The sequence below is a fragment of the Notothenia rossii genome (genome assembly GCF_949606895.1).
Source record: "Notothenia rossii genome assembly, chromosome: 8".
NCBI lineage: Eukaryota > Metazoa > Chordata > Actinopteri > Perciformes > Nototheniidae > Notothenia > Notothenia rossii.
Window position 1 is genome coordinate 82,684,564 of NC_136906.1, and position 25,188 is coordinate 82,709,751.

The 25,188-nt window shown below is 44.0% G+C and overlaps 2 protein-coding genes, 1 long non-coding RNA gene and 1 pseudogene across 6 annotated transcripts in view; 1 reads left to right on the top strand and 3 right to left on the bottom strand.

Annotated features, from left to right (window-relative positions):
• The window catches only part of LOC307016319, a 264,046-nt pseudogene that overhangs the window by 69,242 nt on the left and 169,616 nt on the right, over positions 1–25,188 (bottom strand). The gene's annotated exons all lie outside the window — the stretch shown is intronic.
• On the bottom strand, positions 1,920–7,532 carry rrm2 (ribonucleotide reductase M2 polypeptide). The gene is made up of 10 exons (XM_079643521.1): positions 7,365–7,532; positions 7,140–7,208; positions 5,973–6,113; positions 5,751–5,867; positions 4,459–4,592; positions 4,283–4,377; positions 3,498–3,631; positions 2,998–3,102; positions 2,814–2,927; positions 1,920–2,321 (listed from the first exon to the last, which is right to left on the bottom strand). The coding sequence occupies exons 1-10, from the start codon at positions 7,452–7,454 to the stop codon at positions 2,169–2,171; spliced, it is 1,152 nt and encodes a 383-aa protein (XP_079499647.1). The 5' UTR covers positions 7,455–7,532; the 3' UTR covers positions 1,920–2,168.
• On the top strand, positions 13,559–16,298 carry LOC307015119. Its single transcript, XR_013801425.1, has 5 exons — positions 13,559–14,464; positions 14,963–15,292; positions 15,388–15,446; positions 15,837–15,907; positions 16,012–16,298. It is a non-coding gene; the product is annotated as an uncharacterized lncRNA (long non-coding RNA).
• The window catches only part of LOC307015864 (uncharacterized protein), a 6,113-nt gene continuing 898 nt past the window's right edge, over positions 19,974–25,188 (bottom strand). The window contains exons 2-4 of one of the 3 annotated variants that reach the window (XR_013801662.1): positions 22,200–23,139; positions 21,283–21,693; positions 19,974–20,641 (exon numbers count right to left, since the gene is read on the bottom strand). Coding sequence is in view for 2 of the 3 variants with exons in the window: in XM_079644791.1 (XP_079500917.1) it covers positions 21,419–21,693; positions 22,200–23,139 (1,215 nt within the window). In the remaining variant the exon portion in view is untranslated. The other 2 variants (XM_079644791.1, XM_079644792.1) reach the window with 2 other exon arrangements.

Below are 25,188 nucleotides of genomic sequence, written 5' to 3' on the forward strand. Positions count from 1 at the left end.
TCTTCCTCATGTCTCTTCATCAACATGTGTCCCCTCTTCCTCATGTCTCTTCTTCATCAACATGTGTCCCCTTTGTGTAAAGAGACACTTTATGTCATAACGATGTTTTTTCTTGTGTAACCATTAGCCAATCAGCATCCAGGGTAACTCGCTTTATTTATACTTTACTGAGCGACCTCCCAGCAACTTGACCCTCATCCATTGAAACCTGATTTGATGACATGGAGTTCTTCAGTGGCTCCAACGCTGTGGAGAAACCATCTGGAGTCAAGAGGAAGACGAGAGACACGATGAAGACGATCTGAAGGTCGCTGTAATGGCATCAAGGGTTTCCTCTTGCCACTATAGAGCGGGGTTGACGACACGCAATCCAAAACAATAAGCAGCCGAAGGTTTTCAGTCAAAAAGATGTAATTTATTAACAAAAAAGTATTGACATAAAGTCTCAAAATAACAAATCTTTAAACAATATTTCGGAGGTATGCTTTCTCATATAAACTACACTATACTTTGTTTGCAGTCCAATTTGCAACACTAATTTCTGTCGGCAATTTGCGGTCGAAAAACTGTTCCGCTCCCCGTCTCATCGGGTCTCCGAGCACCCCGGCTGTCCTCAATTACCTCACTTAAATACACACCGGAAGGTTCACGGAAACGAATCATATTTACGATATAAAATCACTTCATCAAAACATATTCACCACGGCAACACAAATCCCCCCTCCATCACTAAATCATTTATCAAATGACTCGAAGTAATAACCCTGACTTCATTGTGGCTAACTGTCGCTATCGAAGCTAGCCCGTAATGCTAACGGAGGCTAAAGTACCGAGAGCTGAAACATGGACGTACTTTCAGACGGCCCACATTTCTGTATTTATAATCTGTTTCTTTATAATCTTAAATAATGTTCTAATTGTCTGAGTAACTGGATGTGGGGTTTTCAGTTTGCTGTAATTTAGATAAACACTTGGAATAATTCACTTGAATTAAATTAACCGTACGCCTTTCACCTTTAAATTAACTAACTGCTCCACGATATTCTACTTTGAGATGTACTGAGACTTTATTGCAAAACCAGAAAAGAAAAACATTACAAATATAAGAATTTAACACTCGATCTAAAAACAATTAGTTACAAAATTCAGATAAAAAAAGGCTCTCCGTGGTGCGTTCAGGGCCTCAGAAGTCAGGGTCCAGTCTCTAAGTAACGTTTAGATTTTAACCCTTTAAGGTGTGACAGAGCCATCAGACATTTACTGCAGACCATACTATGCAGTGGGTCGCTCTCTCCCCTCCTGCTTTCACTCAGGGAGGGACAGGGGGACCAGGGGTGCTCACCTCTGGATACAGGTGAGGGAAAGGGGGCGGGGCCCAAAGGCAGAGGGAATTGTCTGTTTTTGGAGGGAAAGGTGGAGGATACAGAGCCAGGCTTTAGGAACACGGACCCCCAAGGAGTCACATCACAAGCCCAGAGTGATCAGTGTTTCTCTTTTTGTGATTTAGGATTTATTATTTTTGCTTTCGTTTGGATTATTGAGCCGTACCAGAAGACTGCATTCTAAAAATTGGACATTGCCTGCGAATTATTCCAGTTTTAATTTGTGTTTGTACTTTTGTTGGAGGTGTTTGGGCTAATCAAACCGTCTTTGAGACGCCATACTGACTGTCTGGGTATTAGTGGGGGGGGGGGGGGGGGGGACTTTATTAGAGGACACTTAATCTTCAGCCACTCTCTCTGCCTGGTTGAATTAGCACAGTAGCTCCCGACCTTTAACCCTGGTGATGAGGCTTTAAATATAAGCTGATTGTTTCAAAGGTATATTTCCCCGATCAGTGACTTCATGATATTTATGAAACATGTTTTCATCAGTAAAATCATATTTCTACACCAGTTAACAGAAAGGAGACTTTTAGGTGCATTATATTTCATTTTATTATAAAAACTGTACAAAAGTAACTAAAAACAAACCAGGTCGTTCTGTAGAAACATACTAATATAGCACGTTAGATAAAAACTAAGTAGGTCTTTCTCTCGGGATTAAATACTCTGCAGATCAGAGAGGAGGCTAAAGGAGAGGTTCCTGTCTCCCTCTGGGCCTCTCCGTGGTGCGTTCAGGGTCTCTCCGTGGTGCGTCCAGGGTCTCTGTGTAGTGCGTTCAGGGCCTCAGAAGTCAGCGTCCAGCCTGAAGGTGTTGTCGCTGGTCCCCGACATCACGCCCATCCTCTGGTATTCGCCCACGCGCTTCTCGAAGAAGTTGGTCTTGCCCTCCAGAGAAATGTTCTCCATGAAGTCGAAGGGGTTCTCCGCGCGGAAGATCTAGAAAACACGAGAACCGTTTGAACTCAATATATTCAACATGTTCACAAACGCACAACTTTCTACTGGAGATCTTTTGAACTCAACACGGTGCGTTCACTGTCTGTTCAGCACGGCGTCTGTTTCCTGCTGCTGCCGCTCTGTCAGCTGACTACTCGTCCTCCAATCAGAGCGCAGCAGCAGTCAGCCCCCATCATTGGCTGAGGTCCGTACCCCTGCGCGGCTCATCATCACAGACTCAATCAATAAATCTGAACAGCAGCACTCCCTGTCAGATATTAATGACTGACATCGATGATTATTGGATATTTACTGACGATTAAAGAGTACAAACTGACGTAAACTATATTTACTGACGGATATTAAACATATGTATTAGTATATATAAATGTGTGTATTAGTATATATAAATATGAGTATTGGTATATATAAATGTGTGTATTAGTATATATAAATATGAGTATTGGTATATATAAATGTGTGTATTAGTACCTTGGAGAAGCCCAGCTCCAGCATCAGGCGGTCAGCCACGAACTCGATGTATTGCTTCATCAGATCGCAGTTCATCCCGATCAGTTTGACGGGCAGAGACTCCGTCAGGAACTCCTGAGAGAGGGGGAGGAGTTAGCTGACGGACAGGAAGCAGAGAGAGAGAGAGAGGGGGGGCGGGGCTTACCTGCTCGATGGCCACGGCGTCCCTGATGATGTCACTGACGGTGTCTTCAGACGGTTTGTTCACCAGGTGTTTGAACATCAGACAGGCAAAGTCACAGTGAAGACCCTGAACGCACCACAGAATGAACATCAGACAGGCAAAGTCACAGTGAAGACCCTGAACGCACCACAGAATGAACATCAGACAGGCAAAGTCACAGTGAAGACCCTGAACGCAACACAGAATGAACATCAGACAGGCAAAGTCACAGTGAAGACCCTGAACGCAACACAGAGTGAACATCAGACAGGCAAAGTCACAGTGAAGACCCTGAACGCACCACAGAGTGAACATCAGACGGGCAAAGTCACAGTGAAGACCCTGAACGCACCACAGTGACAGGCAAAGTCACAGTGAAGACCCTGAACACACCACAGTGAGAGGGTCCTATAATTTCATTATTTTATCCCAGAGACCCCACATTAATAATAATAATGATGATGATGATGATGATGATGTACCTCGTCTCTGCTGATGAGCTCGTTGGAGAAGGTGAGTCCGGGCATCAGGCCTCTCTTCTTCAGCCAGAAGATGGCAGCGAAAGACCCGGAGAAGAAGATCCCCTCCACAGCCGCGAAGGCCACCACACGCTCTCCTGAGGACCAGAACCACAGTTAGAACCAGAGGAACCATGAGGACCAGAACCACAGTGAGAACCAGATGAACCATGAGGACCAGAACCACAGTCAGAACCAGAGGAACCATGAGGACCAGAACCACAGTTAGAACCAGAGGAACCATGAGGACCAGAACCACAGTCAGAACCATCAGATATCAGCGTAACTCCGACCGGTTGCTCTCAACGCCTGAATTTATAAATCCGGTTCCTTCTTCCTTCATCTCATCTGAACTCTGAATATATTCAGCGTGTTCTCTCATCACTTCTCGGTGAGATCGAGCTTCAATCGTTGCTTTGTTATTTAAATGTGTATTATTTGTTTAACTCTGACCCTGTTGCATCTTATTTTCTGTCCTTTGAACTCAACACGGTGCGTTCACTGTCTGTTCAGCGCGGCGTCTGTTTCCTGCTGCTCCGCTCTGTCAGCTGACCACTCGTCCTCCAATCAGAGCACAGCAGCAGTCAGCCCCCATCATTGGCTGAGGTCCGTACCCCTGCGCGGCTCATCATCACAGACTCAATCAATAACTCACTCAATAACTCACTGACTCAGCAGCACTTCCTGTCAGATATTGATGACTAAAGGATATGAACATGGCCCCACCCCCCGCCGGACCCCCCTCTCACCGTAGTTGGCGCTCTTGTTCCCGATCCAGTTGATGGCCCAGTCGGCCTTCTTCTTCACGCAGGGCAGTGTCTCCACAGCGTTAAACAGGAACTCTCTGAGGGGACGAGAACAATAAGTCTCCAGATACTGATTACTGTCAGGGTCATTGAACACACCATCAGACCGTGTGACTCACCTCTCGGCGGGCTCCTTGATGTAGGTGTTGATCAGGAGGCTGTACATCTCTGAGTGGATGTTCTCCATGGCGATCTGGAAACCATAGAAACACCTGGCCTCCGTCACCTGCACCTCCTGTGAGAAGCGCTCCACCTGGTGGAGACACGAGGAACAGCAGGAAGTCAGTCACAGCCAATCAGCAGAGAGAGCATCACAGCCAATCAGCAGAACTCTGAACTCTCACCAGGTTCTAACGTCTCTGAACCCTCACCAGGTTCTCTAACGTCTCTGAACCCTCACCAGGTTCTCTAACGTCTCTGAACCCTCACCAGGTTCTCTAACGTCTCTGAACTCTCACCAGGTTCTCTAATGTTCCTGAACTCTCACTAGGTTCTCTAATGTTCCTGAACTCTCACCAGGTTCTCTAACGTCTCTGAACTCTCACCAGGTTCTCTAACGTCTCTGAACTCTCACCAGGTTCTAACGTCTCTGAACCCTCACCAGGTTCTCTAACGTCTCTGAACTCTCACCAGGTTCTCTAATGTTCCTGAACTCTCACCAGGTTCTAACGTCTCTGAACCCTCACCAGGTTCTCTAACGTCTCTGAACTCTCACCAGGTTCTCTAATGTTCCTGAACTCTCACCAGGTTCTCTAACGTCTCTGAACCCTCACCAGGTTCTCTAACGCCTCTGAAGCCTCACCAGGTTCTCTAACGTCTCTGAACCCTCACCAGGTTCTCTAACGTCTCTGAACTCTCACCAGGTTCTCTAACGTCTCTGAACTCTCACCAGGTTCTCTAACGTCTCTGAACTCTCACCAGGTTCTCTAACGTCTCTGAACCCTCACCAGGTTCTCTAATGTTCCTGAACTCTCACTAGGTTCTCTAACGTCTCTGAACTCTCACCAGGTTCTCTAACGTCTCTGAACTCTCACCAGGTTCTCTAACGTCTCTGAACTCTCACCAGGTTCTCTAACGTCTCTGAACTCTCACCAGGTTCTCTAACATGTCTGAACTCTCACCAGGTTCTCTAACGTCTCTGAACTCTCACCAGGTTCTCTAACATGTCTGAACTCTCACCAGGTTCTCTAACGTCTCTGAACTCTCACCAGGTTCTCTAACGTCTCTGAACCCTCACCAGGTTCTCTAACGTCTCTGAACTCTCACCAGGTTCTCTAACGTCTCTGAACCCTCACCAGGTTCTCTAACGTCTCTGAACTCTCACTAGGTTCTCTAACGTCTCTGAACTCTCACCAGGTTCTCAAACGTCTCTGAACTCTCACCAGGTTCTCTAACGTCTCTGAACTCTCACCAGGTTCTCGTTGACGATGCCGTCGCTGGCGGCGAAGAAGGCCAACACGTGAGAGATGAAGAACCTCTCGTCGTCCTTCAGAGCCTCCCAGTGCTGCACGTCCTTGGACAGATCCACCTGCAGACAGGAAGTTAAGATCAGCTGCTCTCAGACAGCAACAGGAAGTGCATAACGTTCCCCTCTGAGGGATAAAGCTTTGTGGTTCTGAAGAGCAGGACGTACCTCCTCCGCGGTCCAGAACGACGCCTCGGCCTTCTTGTACATCTGCCAGATGTCGTGGTACTGGATCGGGAAGACCACGAAGCGCCGAGGGTTCTCCTTCAGCAGCGGCTCCTCTTCCTCCATCTTCTTCATCGCTTTGGGCTGAGAGACAGGCGGTCAGACGCTGATACAAAAAATACTACACTGTGTACAGATACTGCAGTGTACACAGATACTGCACCGTGTACACAGATACTAAACAATGTACACTGTCTGTCCAATGCTGCACATACTACTTGAGTATTTCCATGTTCTGCTACTGTGTACCTCTACTCTTAGGGCTGAACGATATATCGTGTCATGGTAATAACCGTGATATCTGCCATCTGGAACCATTTTGGACACAAAAAGGTTCTTCTCTTATTCACAGATGAACCCCCTTATTTGAGGGTAAGCAACATGCATTATCATGACATGTTAGATCATGATTTAAGGTATGATGAGTCAACCAGTTAAGATCCAGACATCCGTGACCAAAATCATTCATCCGGTTAAATATAGTAAAAAAAAAACCGCAATATATATCGCAGGGGAAAAATATATATCGCAAAGTCAGTTTTTTTTTTATATTGTGCAGCCCTAACTCCTCTACAGCTCAGAGGTACATGGTGTACTTTTACTCCACTACATGCATTTAATACCTTTAGTTACTTCACAGATGTGGATGAATGATGTGAAATATAATCAAGTGTTAAATCAGACTTTAGTTCCACCTGGAGTAAATCCACCAGCTACCCTGCAGTATACAAAGTCATTCAAACTAGCTGCACCTTTACCAGCTTTGAGAACACTTTCATGATCAATCATTATAAAACATATCATATATATTATTCTGAAATGGACCAATCAAACAATGACTACTTTTACTGTCGCTACTTTCACTATATTTTGATGAGAATACTTTTCTGCTTGAAGTATATTCTGAATACAGTACTTCTACTTGTAACACCTCATAATAAAGACAGGAAGTGACGTCAGCTGATTTGAAACAGCAACAGCTGATCGTCCAGTTTTGCGCCAGAACTGACACTTTAGGCGCCACCTTGACATAAACACTAATAATCCAACACTTTAATGTGTGTTTAGATATATATGTATATGATATTAACAGTCTGTGGTTGAACTCACCTCAGAGTCGGAGAAGATTTTCCGCGCGGTTTTAGACGCTAAAATGCGCGTGGCGTTCAGGCTCGGGGGCTGAAAAATAGAAACAATAATCTGATTAAAACCGTTTATTTCATCGGATCCAAGTGAAACACACACAAGATAAAGCTGCAGTGAGTACAAACTGCTGCTTCTTTGTTTAACGACCCAAAGAAAGAGTCATTTTAACGCTGCTTTTTAAGTTCTTACCGTGTTTTCTTTGTCCAGCGCCATCTTGTTCATCTCACTGCTGAGAGAGTTCTCCTTCTTCGCGGACAGAGGCGCGCGAGCAGAAAGCATTGTGACGGGTTTAAAATGAAATAAGTTTCGGTGTGAAAGTTAAAAGCAGCAGAGAGACTGAGCGGCTCCTGCTGCTGTCTGCTCCCTCTTTATATTGAGATATTGGCGCCGGAACGCAGTCGGCCAATAGGACAGCCACTCGCTCTTGGCTCTTTAAACTGACGCTGTGACGGAGCCAATCAGGTGGCGAGTAGAGAGATCACGTGCTGCAGGCCAGCTGCGGGGAAATCAACGTCTTTGTTTGGGCGAGGTTACAAAACAGTGTGAAAAACGATGTTACAAAACAGTGTGAAAAACGATGTTACAAAACATCTCAGATTCAGACTCAAACACGACTTAGTTTAACATTAAAACCTTTAAACGGTGTTCTAAATACTGCCAGGAAGTTATAAGTCGTGTTGAGACTGCCACAACATTAATGAACCTGTTTAATTTCATTTAAACGACTGTTTATTAGTTAAACAACCAGGTTAAAGTCTGTTCAAACACTTTATACATAATATACCACACTGTTAGAATACTCATGTTCAAGTATTGTGTAGTACTCATTGTAGAGACAATACTCCATTAAAACCAAAAGCAGCAAATATTACACTTCAGAAGCTGAACTGTGAACCAGAAACCTCTTAGTTTAGTTTTAATTAGTGTTCTGTTCACCCACCCATGGTCTAAGTTACTTACATATAACGAAGGATGGTTTAATTTATAACAAATCATGTCAATCTGAGTACTTCCACATGTGTAAATAGGTATAATATGTATTGTTTTTTATAATGTTGTTAAAGAGGAAGTGATAAGTTGCGTTGAAACGGCAGAAAGTAAACCTAACGTTAAGTTACATGTTTTTAAATGCTTTATTTTCTCATATCATCAACATGTAACTACTTTAACGGCTGGATTCTGCTGTTTGTTATAACTTAGATGTTATTTATCTTTCTAAATACGGTGGCCGGCAGGCAGGGGCGGACTGGCCCTCGGGATGTTCGGGATGAATCCCGATGGGCCGGTACTGAAGTGGGCCGGTTGGACGATGTGGGCCGGCAGGTAACCGCCAGGGCTCGAGATTATAAATGGCTCGCTGGCCCGGAAGCATTATTTAGACACCCCGGGCCAGCATAATGTAGGCTACTTTCCACTTGCCCGCTCGGGCCACTCAAAATATTGCTTTTTTAGATTGTCCTGTGGTATTGGTATTTTGACTAGCAATTTAGGGTTAGTTTCGTTTATTTGGTTCGTTTATTAAAGCTACAACTAGCGTTCCGTGAGTCGGTTGTCGTTGTTGGGTGAAAAGCAAACAGCTGTTTGCTGCGGAGCGCGAGCAGGCTCTCGTGAGCCGGAGGGCGCTCCTTCACTGCAGACTATCGCGCCACCTAACCATTCGCAAAAATGTTTTTAATACTAGCGGTAACCAAAACTATCTGCAAATAAAAGAAAGTCACCGGAGGAGTTAAAGGAGCTTGACAGGGAGCATGAGAAAAAGAGGGAGAGAAAGTTTCAGCCAGCTTGATCGATGGAGTTGCTAGCCTAGTGGTGCAGTGACGCGTCCTAAAACCCTTTTATAATCTATCGATTAGATTTATGATTCGAAAATGATAAAAGTAGGGTAGACATGTGGAGATTATCCGGCTGAACAAAACGTGCATTTATCAAACAGGTCCGTTTTTTCCACAGACCTTATTTCCAGCTATGTTCCAAAACCCTGTGGAGAAATCCCATTGCTTTTTGTGGAGGGAACCAGCAGCTTACTTCTGGTTTTAGGACGCGTCACTGCACCTCTCAATATGATGCCAATATAAACAAGGTCTTCTGTCGGCTCTGTACATCAATGACCTCTGCTGACAAGTAAGTGAAGAGTAGAACATATAAAGGTATTGGCTTTAGGGAAATGTCCCAGCAGGAGAATGAAGGATCTAATCAAATCAATTACATAGCCATTACATGTCTAACTCCTAATGACAGGAAGGAAGAAAGTGCATTATATAATAGCAGATTTCTTTTTAACAATGACCACAATATCATTATTTTAACAAACCAAATATGAACAATTGAGGAAAATGAGGAAGAACTGATGATTCAAATGTTGTCGTACAAGTAGTAATGTAGTTAGTGCATAAATTACTATTGCAACAAATGTGTTCATTTTCTTCATTATTAGTCGACAATTTACTTGCGGTATTTACTTGCGGTACCGCGGTGGGCCGGAGGTACCGAAGTGGGCCGGTTGAGAGTCCTGGGCTGATTTGTAGTCCCAGTCCGCCCCTGCCAAACGGTGCGAACGCGTAACAATGGCCCAAAGCCATGGATGTATAGACAAGTTTACGCGACAAACCACGGGTAGCGCCATGACACTACACAAATGCACTTCATTTCCGCCGGAAGTCTTTTGCACAGCGTCTGTCGGTGTAAACCGGTGTAAACAGTCAGACGGGCACTGGTGTAAACACAGCGATTTCGATGCTAACAGTGATGCTAGCTTGGGAACACGATTCTACTTCTTTGACTGGAGATGGCGTTACTCTCCCCCACCCGAATTCAGTGCAAAACTGGGAGGATAACATGACGACGTGGCCCAGCATAACGTACAGCAAAATGTGCTCCTACTTCGTTCAATCCATGGCAATAGATGGAAAAGCAATGGACAGTCTGAAGGCATATCATAAGGCTGCGCACATTCTACTTTGCCCACATGCTCCCGAAAATTGTTGACGATTTTGTTGAGGGAAGGTTACAGTTCTGCAGTAAATATCTCAGCATTTTAAAACCAAAATAAACTGCCTTATTTAGGTCATGCCCACAGGAGCCAACAGTTGTCTGTTGTTTACATAATGCACAATTTACATGATCTCTTTATGCTGTGCAATATATCATATGTGCCTGTACTGTTTGAGTGAAAATAAAGTTTGATGTAATTTAATTTCATTATTGCACTGTTATTGCATTATTGCATTTCATATGTTCCTTAGAGTGCTACAATTTCTTTTAACACAGTTCATCATTCATATTAAGCTCATACTGTACATAAATAACACTGAATGAATTAATTGTTTAGAGGAAACTAAAGAAATGGCTTCAACAAGAAAGATCACATGTTTAATCCTAAGGTATTACAAATTAAAATATAAAAGCAGCCCACACAATTACATCACTATGAAAATATTCATATATAATATTAAAAAATACAATGCATGCAGTATTTGTTGTGTTTATCTGTATTTAATGAACAACATGGCTGGGTGCTGGGTGCTGGTTTGTGGTCGTAGCACTCTCTATCTAACCACTCGTTCAGGTGCTTTCTCGAGTGATTGCAACCAACTACCGCACACGTAGTTCCCGAACCACTTTTCTTCATGTTGTAATTGTTATATCCTCTTTGTCTCTGCGATATCAGTGCTTTGTCGGCACAACGGAGCTAGCTAGCAAAACAAACCCAGTCCGCCAAAACGGAAGTGCATTGCATCGAAGGGAGGAGTTCAGGATGTAGAGCGGAAACGGCTCAATAACTTGTGTATAATAACAACTGGATACAGCGTGGGAGGCGGGGCCTCATTCATTCCTATGAGAGTTTCTCATTGGCGCTGTCAATAGGCTTGTTTGAGACGCGTTGCGGCTCGACTCGAAAGTAGACGAGAATAGCCGATCGCAGCCGGGGAGGTCTCAAAAAGCTCGCCTGAAGTCGGACAGCTCCGAGTCGGCTGCAGATCGGGCAGAGTTGCAGATCGGGTAGTGACAGTCACTACCTGATCCGTTCTTTTATTTGGGGTTAAGTAAATATTTATTCAGTGTGATAGCTGTCTAACAGAAGTTAAATCCATTTCTCACTTATTCTGACAATGTACTTAACCCCAAATAAAAGAACCCAATAAAAAGAGTTGTTAAATAATTGTGAAGTCACATTGTAATAACAATAACTCATCTCTCTCTCGTTTTATTTTTGAGCTTTGCTAAAAGCCACTGTGTCAAATGTCCATCTTGGGTTGCCGTCTGGAGTTGTCCAATATGGCGGACCATCTCGCACATGCGCAGTACCGATCGGGCAGGGGGACAGATCGGGTAGTGACATGGATGATTGGCAAATGATGATAAAATGGCCCAACGTCACAGATTACCCAGCATGCCTGAGAAGTAAACGTATGTGCAACTTTAACCAAAATGCTCGTTCACATCAAGCACGTCAATTTGCGAACACGTAACAGCACCGCGTGTTCATGACAGTATGGTAATCTCTATGATGGTAATGGTTGTTATGATGGATTTGGAGATCCAGGGTGATGCACATCGCTTTTTAAGCCAGGAATAGTGTTTGAAAAGTGTTTGAAACATCGACAAAAGTGTTGTGAATAGGAGGAGAGTTTACCCAGAGAGCTTTGCGCTGCAGATGAATCTCCCACCCAGACTGAAGCCAAAGAACAGGCTGCTTCACAGCACAAAGCAGCTTGGATCATTTAACGAGGCGGCAGTTAGCAGCTAGCGGCTAGCTAGTAATTATGCTAATGTTCACATCAATCGTTATGTACTTATATTACGCTGTAACAGGATCTAGTGATATCCAAGCAACAGAGCTTCATTTAGCATGAAATCATTATTGCACTGTATATATATATATATACATATATATATATATATATATATATATATATATATATATATGTATATATATATATATATATATATATATATATATATATACAATGCAATAAGCTTCTTAGTGCAATAAGAAGCTACAGGGACGTTAATCTAACGTCGGTAATATTTACTTTATTTAATACAACATTTACGGTACAAGATTTAATCATACAGCCCATGTAGTATCATATTTTACAAATGATGAATTACAGCAAACATGTGCAATATATCCATTATTACAGCTCCGTGGGCTCACTGGCAGAGAGACGATATGGGTCCGTTGTTATTGTGCATCCATGGGTAAAGAGAAACTCACGTAGTGCTGAACACGTAACATGAACGTGCCGGGCGGCGCGGTCCCGTGGGTTAGATGCACGTTCATAATGCAGAGGGAAATAACTCTCAGAATAACGTTATTAGCACATTTTTGCAACTTGAGGAACGAATGTTTTTAATAAGGGCTATACAAGTGTTCATACTGGGTGGTTTATTTAAAAATTATCCAACGATTTACAGACCACTCTTTCCCAATGTAAGTCAATGGGAAAAAGTGTTTCCGGGCCTGGCAACCAAACGGAAGTGTAGTACCTCCGTTTGGCCAGCACAAATATTTTCATCCGGCGCACTTCCTGGGGGCTTGCCCAAAGCACAGACATTTCCCAAAACACATACAAAAAAACATTCCGGAAGTGCTCCAGGCCTCTAGGGGGCGCGCTACGTGGAACAGATTGATGTATGACCAGACATAGAGAGAACGAGCAAGAGTGATGGCAATCGGAGGAAAGAAAGTTGAGAGAGAGTGGAGAAAGATATAAGAAGGTACGTTTTGCTTTGTTTTGATACATACAGCGTCATATTTACGTCGTTTGATAAAAGAGCTTGCAAGAGACAGCATTGTGCACCTAAATGTAGCTCTTGACATAATATAGATATAGTATAGAACAGGACCACCCCTCCCTACACGCAGATCACGCAGACTGGGTGGGGTCTCACGCCCTCACCTCACGGAGGAAGCCTCAACTGAGCCGCAAATGCGGCGCACCTATGCGAGAGGGCCTCATCATATAACTGCGTGGGTTATGCGTTATTGCGTGTCAATGTAGTGCTCATTGACACTTTACAGTGTTGATAAAAAGGAAATAAAATAAAATATAAAAAGTTGAATTAAACACAAAATTATTCACACATTAAAAGCCAATCTGAAGAGGTGTGTTTTGAAGGTGGGGGGGTCAGTGCAGTCTCTGATGTTTAATGGGAGTGAGTTCCAGAGGGAGGGGGCAGCGATGGAGAAGGCTCTGTCCCCCCAGGTTCGGTGCTTGGTTTGTGTGGGGATAGACAGGAGGTTGGCTTCTGATGAGTTAATCAAAAGAACGTACTTTAATACTATTATAATATTTAGGGAGCCGAAAAATATCCACTCTTTTTGACTTAACCTAGCCGTCCTACTTTTTGTTTCTCCACAGATGTACTGTCCATTCTGTGGGTCCAGCGGGACAGCTTCCCATGGCTTCTGTGGTGTCTGTGGCAGAGACATCACGTTTCTAAAGGATGTGGCTAACAAAGTCCCTGAGGGGATGCCCACCACTAGTGCACATCTAAGTGCTCAGCCTAGCACCAGTGCAGGTTCATAGGGTGTTAGTTTTATTGCTGAAAAATAAGTATTTATAGAAAACTTGGTTTAAAAGTTCGAATTCTGTTATTATACAAATACATCTCTAAACTATGTTGCTTACCTACTGTTGAGTGTTCTAAGATGTTCCTCAGAAGGGATTGAGGATGAGACTCCTATTGAACATATTGAAGAGTAATGAATGTTTTATTCCTGTGTTTTTTTGTAGCAGGAAGCTCAGCTGTAGAGTCTTTTCAGAAATATAGGGAAATAAAAAAGAGGGAGAGAAAGACATTTTTTACAAAGGGTCAGCATAACTCCAAAAATGAAAAGAAACAGAAATTGTTGAAGGTATGCAACGTTTTCTATTATGATACATCTGTAATTCACATCTGGTCACCACTCTCTCATATGATGTCCGAAGATTTTACTGTATTCATTTTTAAAACGTTTTATTCATTTGCATGTTATTGTCTATTTGCAGATTTCTGTTGGAGTAAGGAGGAGGATGGATGGCTGCCTTAACCCGTGAGAGGGAGGTCACTCCCCCTTGGTGTCGAACCTCAATGGGCATGTGATGAACTGTTGGCTGCTGCCGTAAAAAACAGAAAGCTTTTAACCAGGATTTGGAAGATGGTGCCCATGTCTTGTTGTACCCTGATGCGAGGGAGATTACAAATATCCCCGTTCACAGTACAGATCTACAAAGAGGCCATTGGAAAGCCCTTCCAATGAATTAAGTTTTACATCTGTACTCTTGAAGCCTTTGAAAACAGTTGTAAGTGCCTCTGACATATATCCCCCCTTGTTTAAAGCACTAAACTGTATAATAATTCAAACATAACAGTTGTTCTGTCTATATTTCTTAACACAATCATTCCACCCATCATGCCTTTCTCTTCGTGGTTGAACTTATGAGGTCAAATGGTTTTTATGAATAATGGCAGAAGAAACTGAATTTAAGAATCAAAAAAAGCTTCCAGACGTTCCTTCTATTCAAACTAAATATAAATTCTCTTTTAAGGATTGGAATTAAATTAACCTTTTTTCTCACAACAATGTTGGTTTGTTGTGCCCCAATGTAAATCCTAACGTGAGTGAGAAGGACGGTCAACAATGTAATGTACATTTCACAAACATTTTGTGTTTCGATGTAATCCTTTCTGAATAATGTCAATGCAATAATTCAGGATTCAAAACAACATTTGATGATAGGTACAGACGGAGGGGAACAATTATTTTTATAGTATTAATCATGACACTTTTATTTTCTTAGGTTAAACTGGAACAACCTCTTCAAGTGACGAGGACAGTGTGGTCCATGTACATTTGCCATCTGGAGACAGTCTTGCTGACACCGTGGTCACTTTGGATCTATCGTGGCATTTATTCTGAATTAAAGTGAATTTATTTATTGTGTGAGACTTTCCAAATGTTCCAAAAGTGAGCGCTCCACGAATGGACAACAGTTTGCCAGGGTCAAATAAAACATTGTCAGCATATTATGTTGTGCCACAAGAAGCAGAATGTTTGAACAGTAGTTTGAATATATTTGTTGTTTACCTTTATCTAACCTCTCAGGCACCCACAGCCAGCGTCTGATCGGGTAAGACTCATTAAACATTATACCATGTAGGTTTGAAATGTGAACATGAAATCAATAAATGCCTTTGTGTGCACTTATTTCCTGGGTACAAATAGGATGGAGCACCAACCCGCTCCAGGAAGAGGTCTGCCCCGGGTCAGAACAGCTTCTATAGGTAAACGAGGTTGCCAGTTGCATCGTGAAACAGTTGTGTGGTGTGTATCGTTATTTGTACATGTGTTTGTTTGTAGAGCCTCCAATCACAGTGCATTGCCAGGAAGCAGAATACTTTCATACATTTCCAAATGACACCCACACCATCTGACGTCTTAGTGAAGACGATACAAAAAACACCCACAAATATTTTTCAAAGATCAGATTTTGTTTCTTGCATCCATTTCAAATGTTTACAAGGATTGTGCAGGAGTATGACAAAGTGCTGTTGTCAGGTTAGAAGTCAATGTATTGAAAGAACAGGAAGAGGATCGACATGCTTTTGTAAATATGACTGTCATGAATATATTATGTATTTGAAAATAATGATTCAACTGTCTTCTCACTGCAGCTACTACACAATGTGAATGCACTTATCATTATTGATAGCCGGTCTGAGCCAGAAAACAAAATGGAGCAAAGGTATTAATTGTTACTATAACCGCTTAGTTTTTCTATTCTATTCTATAAATCTTATTACTAGCTTCATCATTTAATATTACCACACATCACTTTGTCTTTCCCAGCAGAGGACACCTGACTGCGGAGGACATTGTTGGAGAACTCTCTGCAAAAAGAACAAATACATCTTGCAGCAGGTTCAATATGAATAGAGCCAATGTGTGGGTTGGAGCAATCCGCGGCTTCAAAGGAGCCTTCAAAGGAGCCTTCAAAGGAGCCTCATTCGATCCCTGGGTCAGAGTCCTGCACGGGTCTGATTTTCAAGACCCGCTCCCGCCCCGCACCCGCGACGTGCAATACCGAACCCGCCCCGCTACCCGCACATATTACCAATTAGTTCCGCAACCCGACCCGAACCCGCATATATATGAGCAGTGAAAACGTGCAATTATTATTTCACACAGTTGCATATTTCTCTCAAAAAGCGTGGGATGTTGGTTATTCTCTCATCTAGGAGGACACCAAAAGCCTCCCAGATGTTGGGTTTCTCTCTTGAGGAAGTGTTGGAAAATGATAGGCTATTCTCCGTAGAGAGCTTCACCTCAGCCATTTAGAATGTGGCGCGCTCAGAAGCAGACTGATGCGCTGCAGAGGTTATGATTATGCACGGTACCGCGGGGGAGAGGTCTGAGGATTTAAACATTAAACTAAATTATTATTATTTAAATATATTTATTATGCAACACCCGCGACCCGACACGCATCATCTTTGTTTTACCCAGAAGCGAACCCGGAAAAAAGTGTTTGAAAAAATACCACCCGCGAATCACCTTTTTTGCGGGTCACCCTGCATCGGGTCGGGTACCAGGGGTTTGTGCACATTATAAGTATTATAAAACATATCATATATATTATTCTGAAATGGACCAACGACTGCACAACGACTACTTTTACTGTGACAGAGTTCCTAGACTCTGGTACTTCTACTTTTACTCAAATACATGATCTGAGTACTTCTACTTTTACTGAAGTACAAGACCTGTGACGACCCCTCCACACTACGTGGGGTGCCGTCGAGGGCAAAGTGTGTTTGTGTGTGTTTCCAGGTTGACTCACGTCCTGAAGACCAACAGTATTCCGGAGGGCATCACTAGTCTGGTGATATATCCAAAAACTGGGAGGGTTTTAGAGCAGAATTTGAGGACTTCTTGCTCGCTACAGGTCTGACCGAAAAGACGAATGCGGTGCAGGCAGCCACGCTGAGACGGCTTATGGGGAACAAGTGCCGTCACGCTGACCGAGGAACAAAAAAAAGACCACAAAACAATTTTGGATGCGTTGGGGGATTATTTCAAGTCGGCAAAAATTGTGATTTATGAGAGATACACGTTTGGATGCTGCAAACTAGGACCGGACGAGCCGATCGATAGCTTTATAACAAAGCTGAGGGAAAAAGAATCATCATGTGAGTACCGTGACCTGAAAGATGAACTGATTAGCAGGCCGGTACTCGGTATTGCCAGCGAGAGCACCAGACGGCGACTGCTGCGTGAACGGGACCTAACGCTGCCAACAGCTGGGGAGATTGTCACTGAATGTGTGGTCAGGGGGGAAACACACAGGCTTGTGTTTGAGATAGTGAACACCAAACAAAAGCCCCTGCTAGGTGGTGTTGCATGCACTGATCTGGGCCTTGTGAAATGCACTATTCCAAGAGAACTACTGCCAGCGGAGGTGAACAATATTGATGCAAGCCAGTCTATGCCACTCACAAAAGAAATGCTCCTGAAAGACTTTCATGATGTTTTCCATGACCCGATCGAGTCAGTCCCAGGTAATGCTCACTTCGATCTGAACCCTGAAGTGACACCAGTCCAGTGCTCACCACGAAATGTCCCTGTAGCGCTAAAAGCCCGGGTTTTTTATTTTCAATTTGCAGGCTACGGACAGCCAGACAAAGAGCTCACAGATAATGGCCCACAGTTCAGGAAGTTTGCAGCAAAGTGGGGATTTAACCATGTCACATCCCCCCCCCCCCCCCCCCCCCCATATTGTTATATTCGCAGTGTGGTCGCCTGTTACGGCCGCCGCAGAGACTGAACCTGTGATACAACTGGGAACATTGCCACTAAGTCTGTTGGACTGTTAAGAAAAAAAAAAAAAAGGATTGTTGGGTATTATTGTTGGATATGACTATAGTTTTGTATCGGTACTTCTTGCATGGTTAAACAGTATTGTTTTCATGTCTTGGAGGTTGACAATGTTAAAGTGTTAGCTTTACACAGTGTAGCACTTACCTGCACTTTAAAGTGACATGCTGATGTTGTTTACAGCTAAAGGAAAGGAGATGTTACAGCATCTGTTAATGCCTGTTATATAGCGACGCCTGTTGGCGCTTTGGTAAACTCATCATTTTTGTTTATGGAAATAAAACGTCTTCATTTTTCACAACCCTCGTCTCGTCTCCCAGCTTTATGTTGCAGCCCACGAGCCGGGTTTAACAGACCTGAATACTTCTACTTTTACTCAAGTACAAGATCTGAGTACTTCTACTTTTACTGTGACAGAGTATTCCTGCACTCTGGTACTACTACTTTTACTCAAATACAAGATCTGAGTACTTCTACTCAAGTACCTGATCAGAGTACTTCTACTCAAGTACCTGATCGGAGTACTTCTACTCAAGTACCTGATCAGAGTACTTCTACTCAAGTACCTGATCGGAGTACTTCTACTCAAGTACCTGATCTGAGTACTTCTACTCAAGTACCTGATCAGAGTACTTCTACTCAAGTACCTGATCTGAGTGTATTTGGTTCAAACATAAACACAATATAAAAAGTATGAAAAACAATTGAAGCTTTTTTACATTCAGATATAGAAAATGATGTACATGTAATCTGGATATACTAAGAAAACTACTTGCAGTATACTATTGCACAGTACTTAGAACAATACAATACAATATGTGCAGTATCGTTTTGGAAAGTGAAAAACAAAGTACAGCTTTGTACTTAAACTTCTTGTGTTTCCATTCATTTTTAAATGATGTTTTTTTGCTTTACTGTATTATATTTAACTTAATTGTTCTATTCTGTATATCTATATATACCGTTACTGCAGTATACCTGAGTACTTCCCCCTGCGTAAATAGGTATATTATGTATTGTTGTATACAATGCTCCGCCACACGGGGTCGCTGTTACTCTGCTGTTTATATTTATAATTCATCTCTTTGGCTTCTTGTGAATGTCGGTCAGTAAGGCAAGTGGGCGGGTTCCTCATCAGCCATTCACGTGCCGCTCTCAGGGTTCCTGGCACCTCGCCGCGCTCTCCCATTGGTCACACCCCCTGACTGCTGGCTCCTGATTGGTTGATCGCTGTTACCGGGTGCTGTATAGCTCTTATGTTTTATAACAAACACGTAACAGCGCTGCTGTCGTCGAACAGATACACACTATATACAAATATATACAGATATATACACACTATATACACTACAGCTATACACACTATATGTGGAAACGTGTGGCACAGTGGATAGAGCCTTGGTGTTGGGATAAGGGTTCAAACCCCACTGCAGTCAGCATGTCGTTGTGTCTCAGAGACACTTCACCCCAAATTGCTCCTGTCCACAGTGTTGAGTATGTTAGTAGCTTTGGATAAAAGCGTCTAAGAAGTAACATGTAATGTAGTATACACCATATACAGATATATATATAAAGATATATACACACTATATATACAGATATATACACACTATATATACAGATATATATACACTATATACAGGACATGTGCTTTATATAAGGATGTGTACATCATCAATCATGTAAAGCGCCTCTCTCTGACCTACAGACTAAGATGTTAACAGCTTTAAAGACTCTGTTTTCTAATATATATTAGAGACTATGAGGTTCCATGTGGGGTCAGTTCAGAAGCACATGCTTATATTTCTGAATTGTAATCAGTTTAAGAAGCTCCCCTCTGGAGGAAACAGGGACTTGAGCCTCTGCAGACCATTAGCATGCACTAATATAACCTGAAACCACTGGATGTCATGTATTGGGAAATAATAAACAACAGGTATTTTTCATGGTACGTTTTTATTATAAAAGCCATATTCTTCAACATCGCTTACAGGCAAATGTTCAGAAGATGGGATTATTCAGATATATGCCGTTATTATTAAGAATAACATTTAATAACGAGGTATTTTCTTACTGGCTACACTATGGGCCAATCAGGCTATGGAGAAACCAGCACTTCTTCCTCAACAAACGCTTCATTAAATAATAACCGTGTGAAGACAGTAGGTAGTCTCACAGCGAGGAATACTGTCCACTGACATTTGTAAAATATCAATAATTCGTACAATAAATGCAGACTGGAATACACGTCACGTTCATATAGATATCAATATATTTACAGTATTTACAGACACAGAAGTAGGCTAATAATAATAATAATAACAATAATAACAATAATAACAATAATAACAGAAGCACAATACAGAGGCTTTGGCAAAAATTAAAAAGAGTGCATACATCTTTGCTAAACATTGAAGTAAACATGAGTATACACGGAGAGTACAAAAACAAGCAAGATTACAAAAATCCAGTGCAATGTCAGGTTTCTGTTGGTGTCTGTCCGTGAGAGTAGCAGCCTGTCGCCTCGTCCTCCTTTACGGTGAGTTTGTGGAATAAAACGTCCTGAGGATGTCGGGAAGCTCGATCCGACGACTGCCGGCTGCGTCTGCACGATGTAATTACGTCTTTATCTTAAAATATATACGTTTAAAACACCTTAAACCTCATATTTTCTGCGGGCTTTGAGTCTAATTTCCAAACACAACAACTGTGGTGGAAAATTAAAGGTTACTGTTTATTTTAAAAGGGCTGCAGATAACTTAAAAATCAGTCGAACAGCGCTAATGCTAACTAATGCATGCTAATTGCACCTATGTCCGCTTATTACAAAGTTGGAATAATACCATGTAAAACTCTTAGCGTTACATACTACTTGTTAGCATCGGCACATGTTAACTTTGAGTCGTTAACATGCTAAACATTTCGGAAATACATTTGGCCTAATGTTAGCATGCTAATTGCACCTATGTCAGCTTATGAAAGTTGGCATGATAGCATGTAAAACTCTAAGCGTTACATAATAAATGTTAGCATTTAACTTTGAGCTTGTTAACATGCTAAAAATCAGGAAGTTAAAATGTTTTGACATTATCATGCTAACATGCTAACGTTAGCATTCAGATTTTATGGGTCGTGGAGTGTTCTGAGCGTTTTAGCCTCAGAGGGTCGCTGGTAGAGGAAAAGAAGGGAAGCTACCTTTAGTTCACCTGAAGATCTCTAAGATAAACCCTAAAGAGTTATAATTACTTTATTTTACTTCACGCTGGATCTCGCGCAGACGCAGCCGGCGCTCAGCTTCTGGCCAGCAGAGATATCTGTAGAAAAAAAGTTCCTCCGGATGTGGAGCTGATTGAGAGTCACAGTTTGGTTCCTGAGTTGACTGTTAGTTGGCGGTGCTCACCAGCACGCCGACAGGAAGTGAGGGGGCGGGGCCTCTGTTGAGGTCCCGGGGCTCGGCGCTCCACGATGAAGCCCTCTTTGTGGTCATGTGACGCCGGGCGTGTTTGGTCAGGTGATCGCTGCGCATGAAGCGCCGCTCGCAGACGCTGCAGACAAACTTCTTCTCGCCCGTGTGCGTCCGGCGGTGTCGCGACAGCTCGTCGGATCGGGCGAACTTCTTATCGCAGCCTTCCCAGTGACAGCTGAACGGCTTCTCGCCTGCAGGGGAACAGCAGAACCCTTCATTACTATAGTGTTGGGAAAACACTGAATGTCCTCATCCAACACGAGACCACATGCTAACAGAGGTATCAACTGTAGCTGTGAACATGACAGGATGTGTGATTACCTAGCAGAGCATCAGGACTGTTTGAGGCATATGATAGCTATGTGATTAACATGATGATTCAGCCTCTATGGAGAGAGACATGTGACAAGCATGATCATTTCTGACGTGGAGCTAATCTGAAGTAAACATTGAATACTGCTTTCTATTCCTCCATCTTGTGACTGTGGAACTCCCTCTCTTGGATATCAGCATGTGAAGGACACTGTTCAGGAACTAGTTGATGCTCTGTATGTGATGACTCCTTCCATTCTGGAGAGGATCACAGATACATGGATCCTGAGGTTCAAGCTCAAGCCGAGATGAGTGAGATGTTTCCAACAGTATAGAAACACAACCATGGCTTCAAATGAGCTGACCAATGAAAGCAGAGCCTCACCTGTGTGTGTGCGTAGGTGAGCCTTCAGGTGCGAGCTCTTAAAGTAGGTTTTCTTGCAGCCGGGGAAGTTGCAGACGTAGTTTCGGCGTCGAGAGAAGTCTGCCTGCGTGACGCCGCCGCTCGCTCCGGACGGCAGGTAGACGGGCGCCGGCGCCAGGGGGAGGAGCTTAGTGTTGCCCAGCGTCATGACGGCGTGCGGCGCTGCGGACGCCTGCGGCACAACGAACACCTGCATGGGCGCCTGCACGAAGGCGGAGATCAACCCCGAGCGGCTGCTGAACACCTGGCAGAGCAGAGGTGGCGAGGGGATCTGTGAGGGGGTCTGTGAGGGGGTCTGTGCAGGCTGGAGTAAAGGGTTCTGTGTAGGCTGGGTTAAAGGGTTCTGTGTAGGCTGGAGTAAAGGGTTCTGTGTAGGCTGGGGTAAAGGGTTCTGTGTAGGCTGGGGTAAAGGGTTCTGTGTAGGCTGGGTTAAAGGGTTCTGTGTAGGGTGGGGTAAAGGGTTCTGTGTAGGCTGGGGTAAAGGGTTCTGTGTAGGCTGGGTTAAAGGGTTCTGTGTAGGGTGGGGTAAAGGGTTCTGTGTAGGCTGGGGTAAAGGGTTCTGTGTAGGCTGGGGTAAAGGGTTCTGTGTAGGCTGGGGTAAAGGGTTCTGTGTAGGCTGGGGTGAGGGGGTCTGTGTAGGCTGGGGTGAGGGGGTCTGTGTAGGCTGGGGTGAGGGGGTCTGTGTAGGCTGGGGTGAGGGGTTCTGTGTAGGCTGGGGTGAGGGGTTCTGTGTAGGCTGGGGTGAGGGGGTCTGTGTAGGCTGGGGTAAAGGGGTCTGTGCAGGCTGGGGTGAGGGAGCGAGGCTGTCAGTGTGGCGGATGACGCTGGTGAGGACGCAGGAGTCCACCTGGGGGGCGGAGGTCTCCGAGGGGAAGCTGGGACTGTGAGGTGGTGTCATACACTGAGGGAGGAAACAGAAGAGAGTTTTTTAATATTTAACACATTCATCTCCAATTCTAAAAAGATAAATAATAGATTACATTTATATAGCGCCTTTCAAGAGACACAAGGACGCTTCACATGGTACCCAGGGGGCAAAACCCATTTTTTGGGGAAAGATTGTCCACCAGAAATGATATCTAGGACCTTCAAGGGTCACAACCCGGTCAAATAGCTACTGGAAAGCTAAAGTGAGGGTCCGAACAATGCAACCCCTACTACCCAACCATGGATGCTCTCAGGATCCTCAGCGAGGCCATGTGGCGCCTGTACTGGCAAGCATTTGAGGCATGTGCAGCAGACAGAGAAACACAACACAGCAGTCACAAGGAGGACACGTTGTGAAGATGTTGTTTGAGAAAGACACCAGTGCTACTGAGAAGTTGGAGATCATCCAGATGTCACGTCCACAGATATCAATCCTACAAGAACAGATGTTACTTTTCCAGGAATCTCTGGATGAGCACCCAACTGCAGTTTTCAGGTCAATCTTTCTGGAGATGTCAGACATTCTCCACAGGTTCATCTACTACCAGCGGGAAGGTGACTGGGCAGGAGGTCTCTGTGAATCAGCACGGATGCTACCTCACTGCAGCAGGACACTACAAATATGGGCAGGAGTCCTTGCGTCTGTATTTGGCTGAGATGAAGAAACTGCCAGAGACAGCCCCAGGGGCACGTGAAGCACTGATGGCAGGTGCATTTGTTGGAAGGAGAGCAGATGGCAACCACAATGGTGTGACATGCTCCTGGAGCAGACATATAATGCAGATACCAAGGAGGCAAGTGGTCTGGATGGCATTACACTCAATCGTGCTGCCAGGATGAAGTGGGTCTCAAGTCTACGCTGCACCTCCATTCCTCCAGTCGTGTCAACAGGGATGCAGAGATGGTAGTCAAGGTAGAGACCAACCCATTCACGACAGCCACACCATCCCTGATCAATATATCTACTGGCGAGTGTGCAGATCCCAGAGTCAAGGACAACCTGAGAAGTGTGAAAGCAGTTGGTTTGAAGGCATTGTCAGAATCACTGTCCAGTGACCAGAAGAAGACAAGTGTTGTAAAGCTAAACACATTCCACACACAAAACAGGATGAAACCAAAGAAGTCTGGCGGGAAGACCTCTTCACCTTGCAAGAGCAATGAAGTCACTGCCCTTCTGCGCATGACCCAGATCATTGCCAGTGGTGGAGAACTCAACGTTGTTGACTTCATAGGCAACCACGAGTGCAGTGACCTTCCCCCATCCCTCTTCCAGGAACATGGGAGTATGAGAAAAGGGACCAAGGCAAGCCTTGTGAAGATCTTGAAAGAGAAGACCAAAGTAAGCAGCATCCCTGATCCGCCCCAAGACTGCCTTTAGACAGTAGCAGTCGTAGATGCCATGTCCAACATACGACACTGGTCTTTCCACACAGGTGAAGGATTTGGAGTGATCGCTGAGCGATACAGGCACCTGCTGCTGAATGATGTGCCTCCTGGCACTGACATCATACACTTCTGTTGTGACAGATACAGTGCAACCAGCCTCAAGTCAGCTGTGCAGGAACAGAGATATACCAGATCCAAACCAGCGAAAGTGTGTGAAGTCAGTGAGCAGTACACAGGTTCCTATTTCTGATTGGCTGGGCGGATTGCAAACCACGCCCCGTAAAACTCCCAAAAAGTTTTGTGAAGCCGCCATTTTATTATCCTCGCATTAGCATTATTAGCATTAGCATCAGCCCAACGCAGAGAGACTAACTTATGGCAACACAAAAGAAAACATGGGAGCGGTGGAGATGAGGAGGTGTCGGCGTTCTGGCGATTTACTCGGAAGTCCCCAACTCCGGGGACTTTCTTCCGGGGACTTCAGGTGGCAGTATACGCCGTGAAGTGGTTTGCGGCCTGCCAGTAAACCCAAAGCAGAAGAAGAAGAGTCAGCGGCTTCATTTGCCTAATCCTCCCTCAGGGGACCGGTGTGAGCGCGATCTGCTCTTTAGTTCTGATGAACTAAGTACGGCAAAGT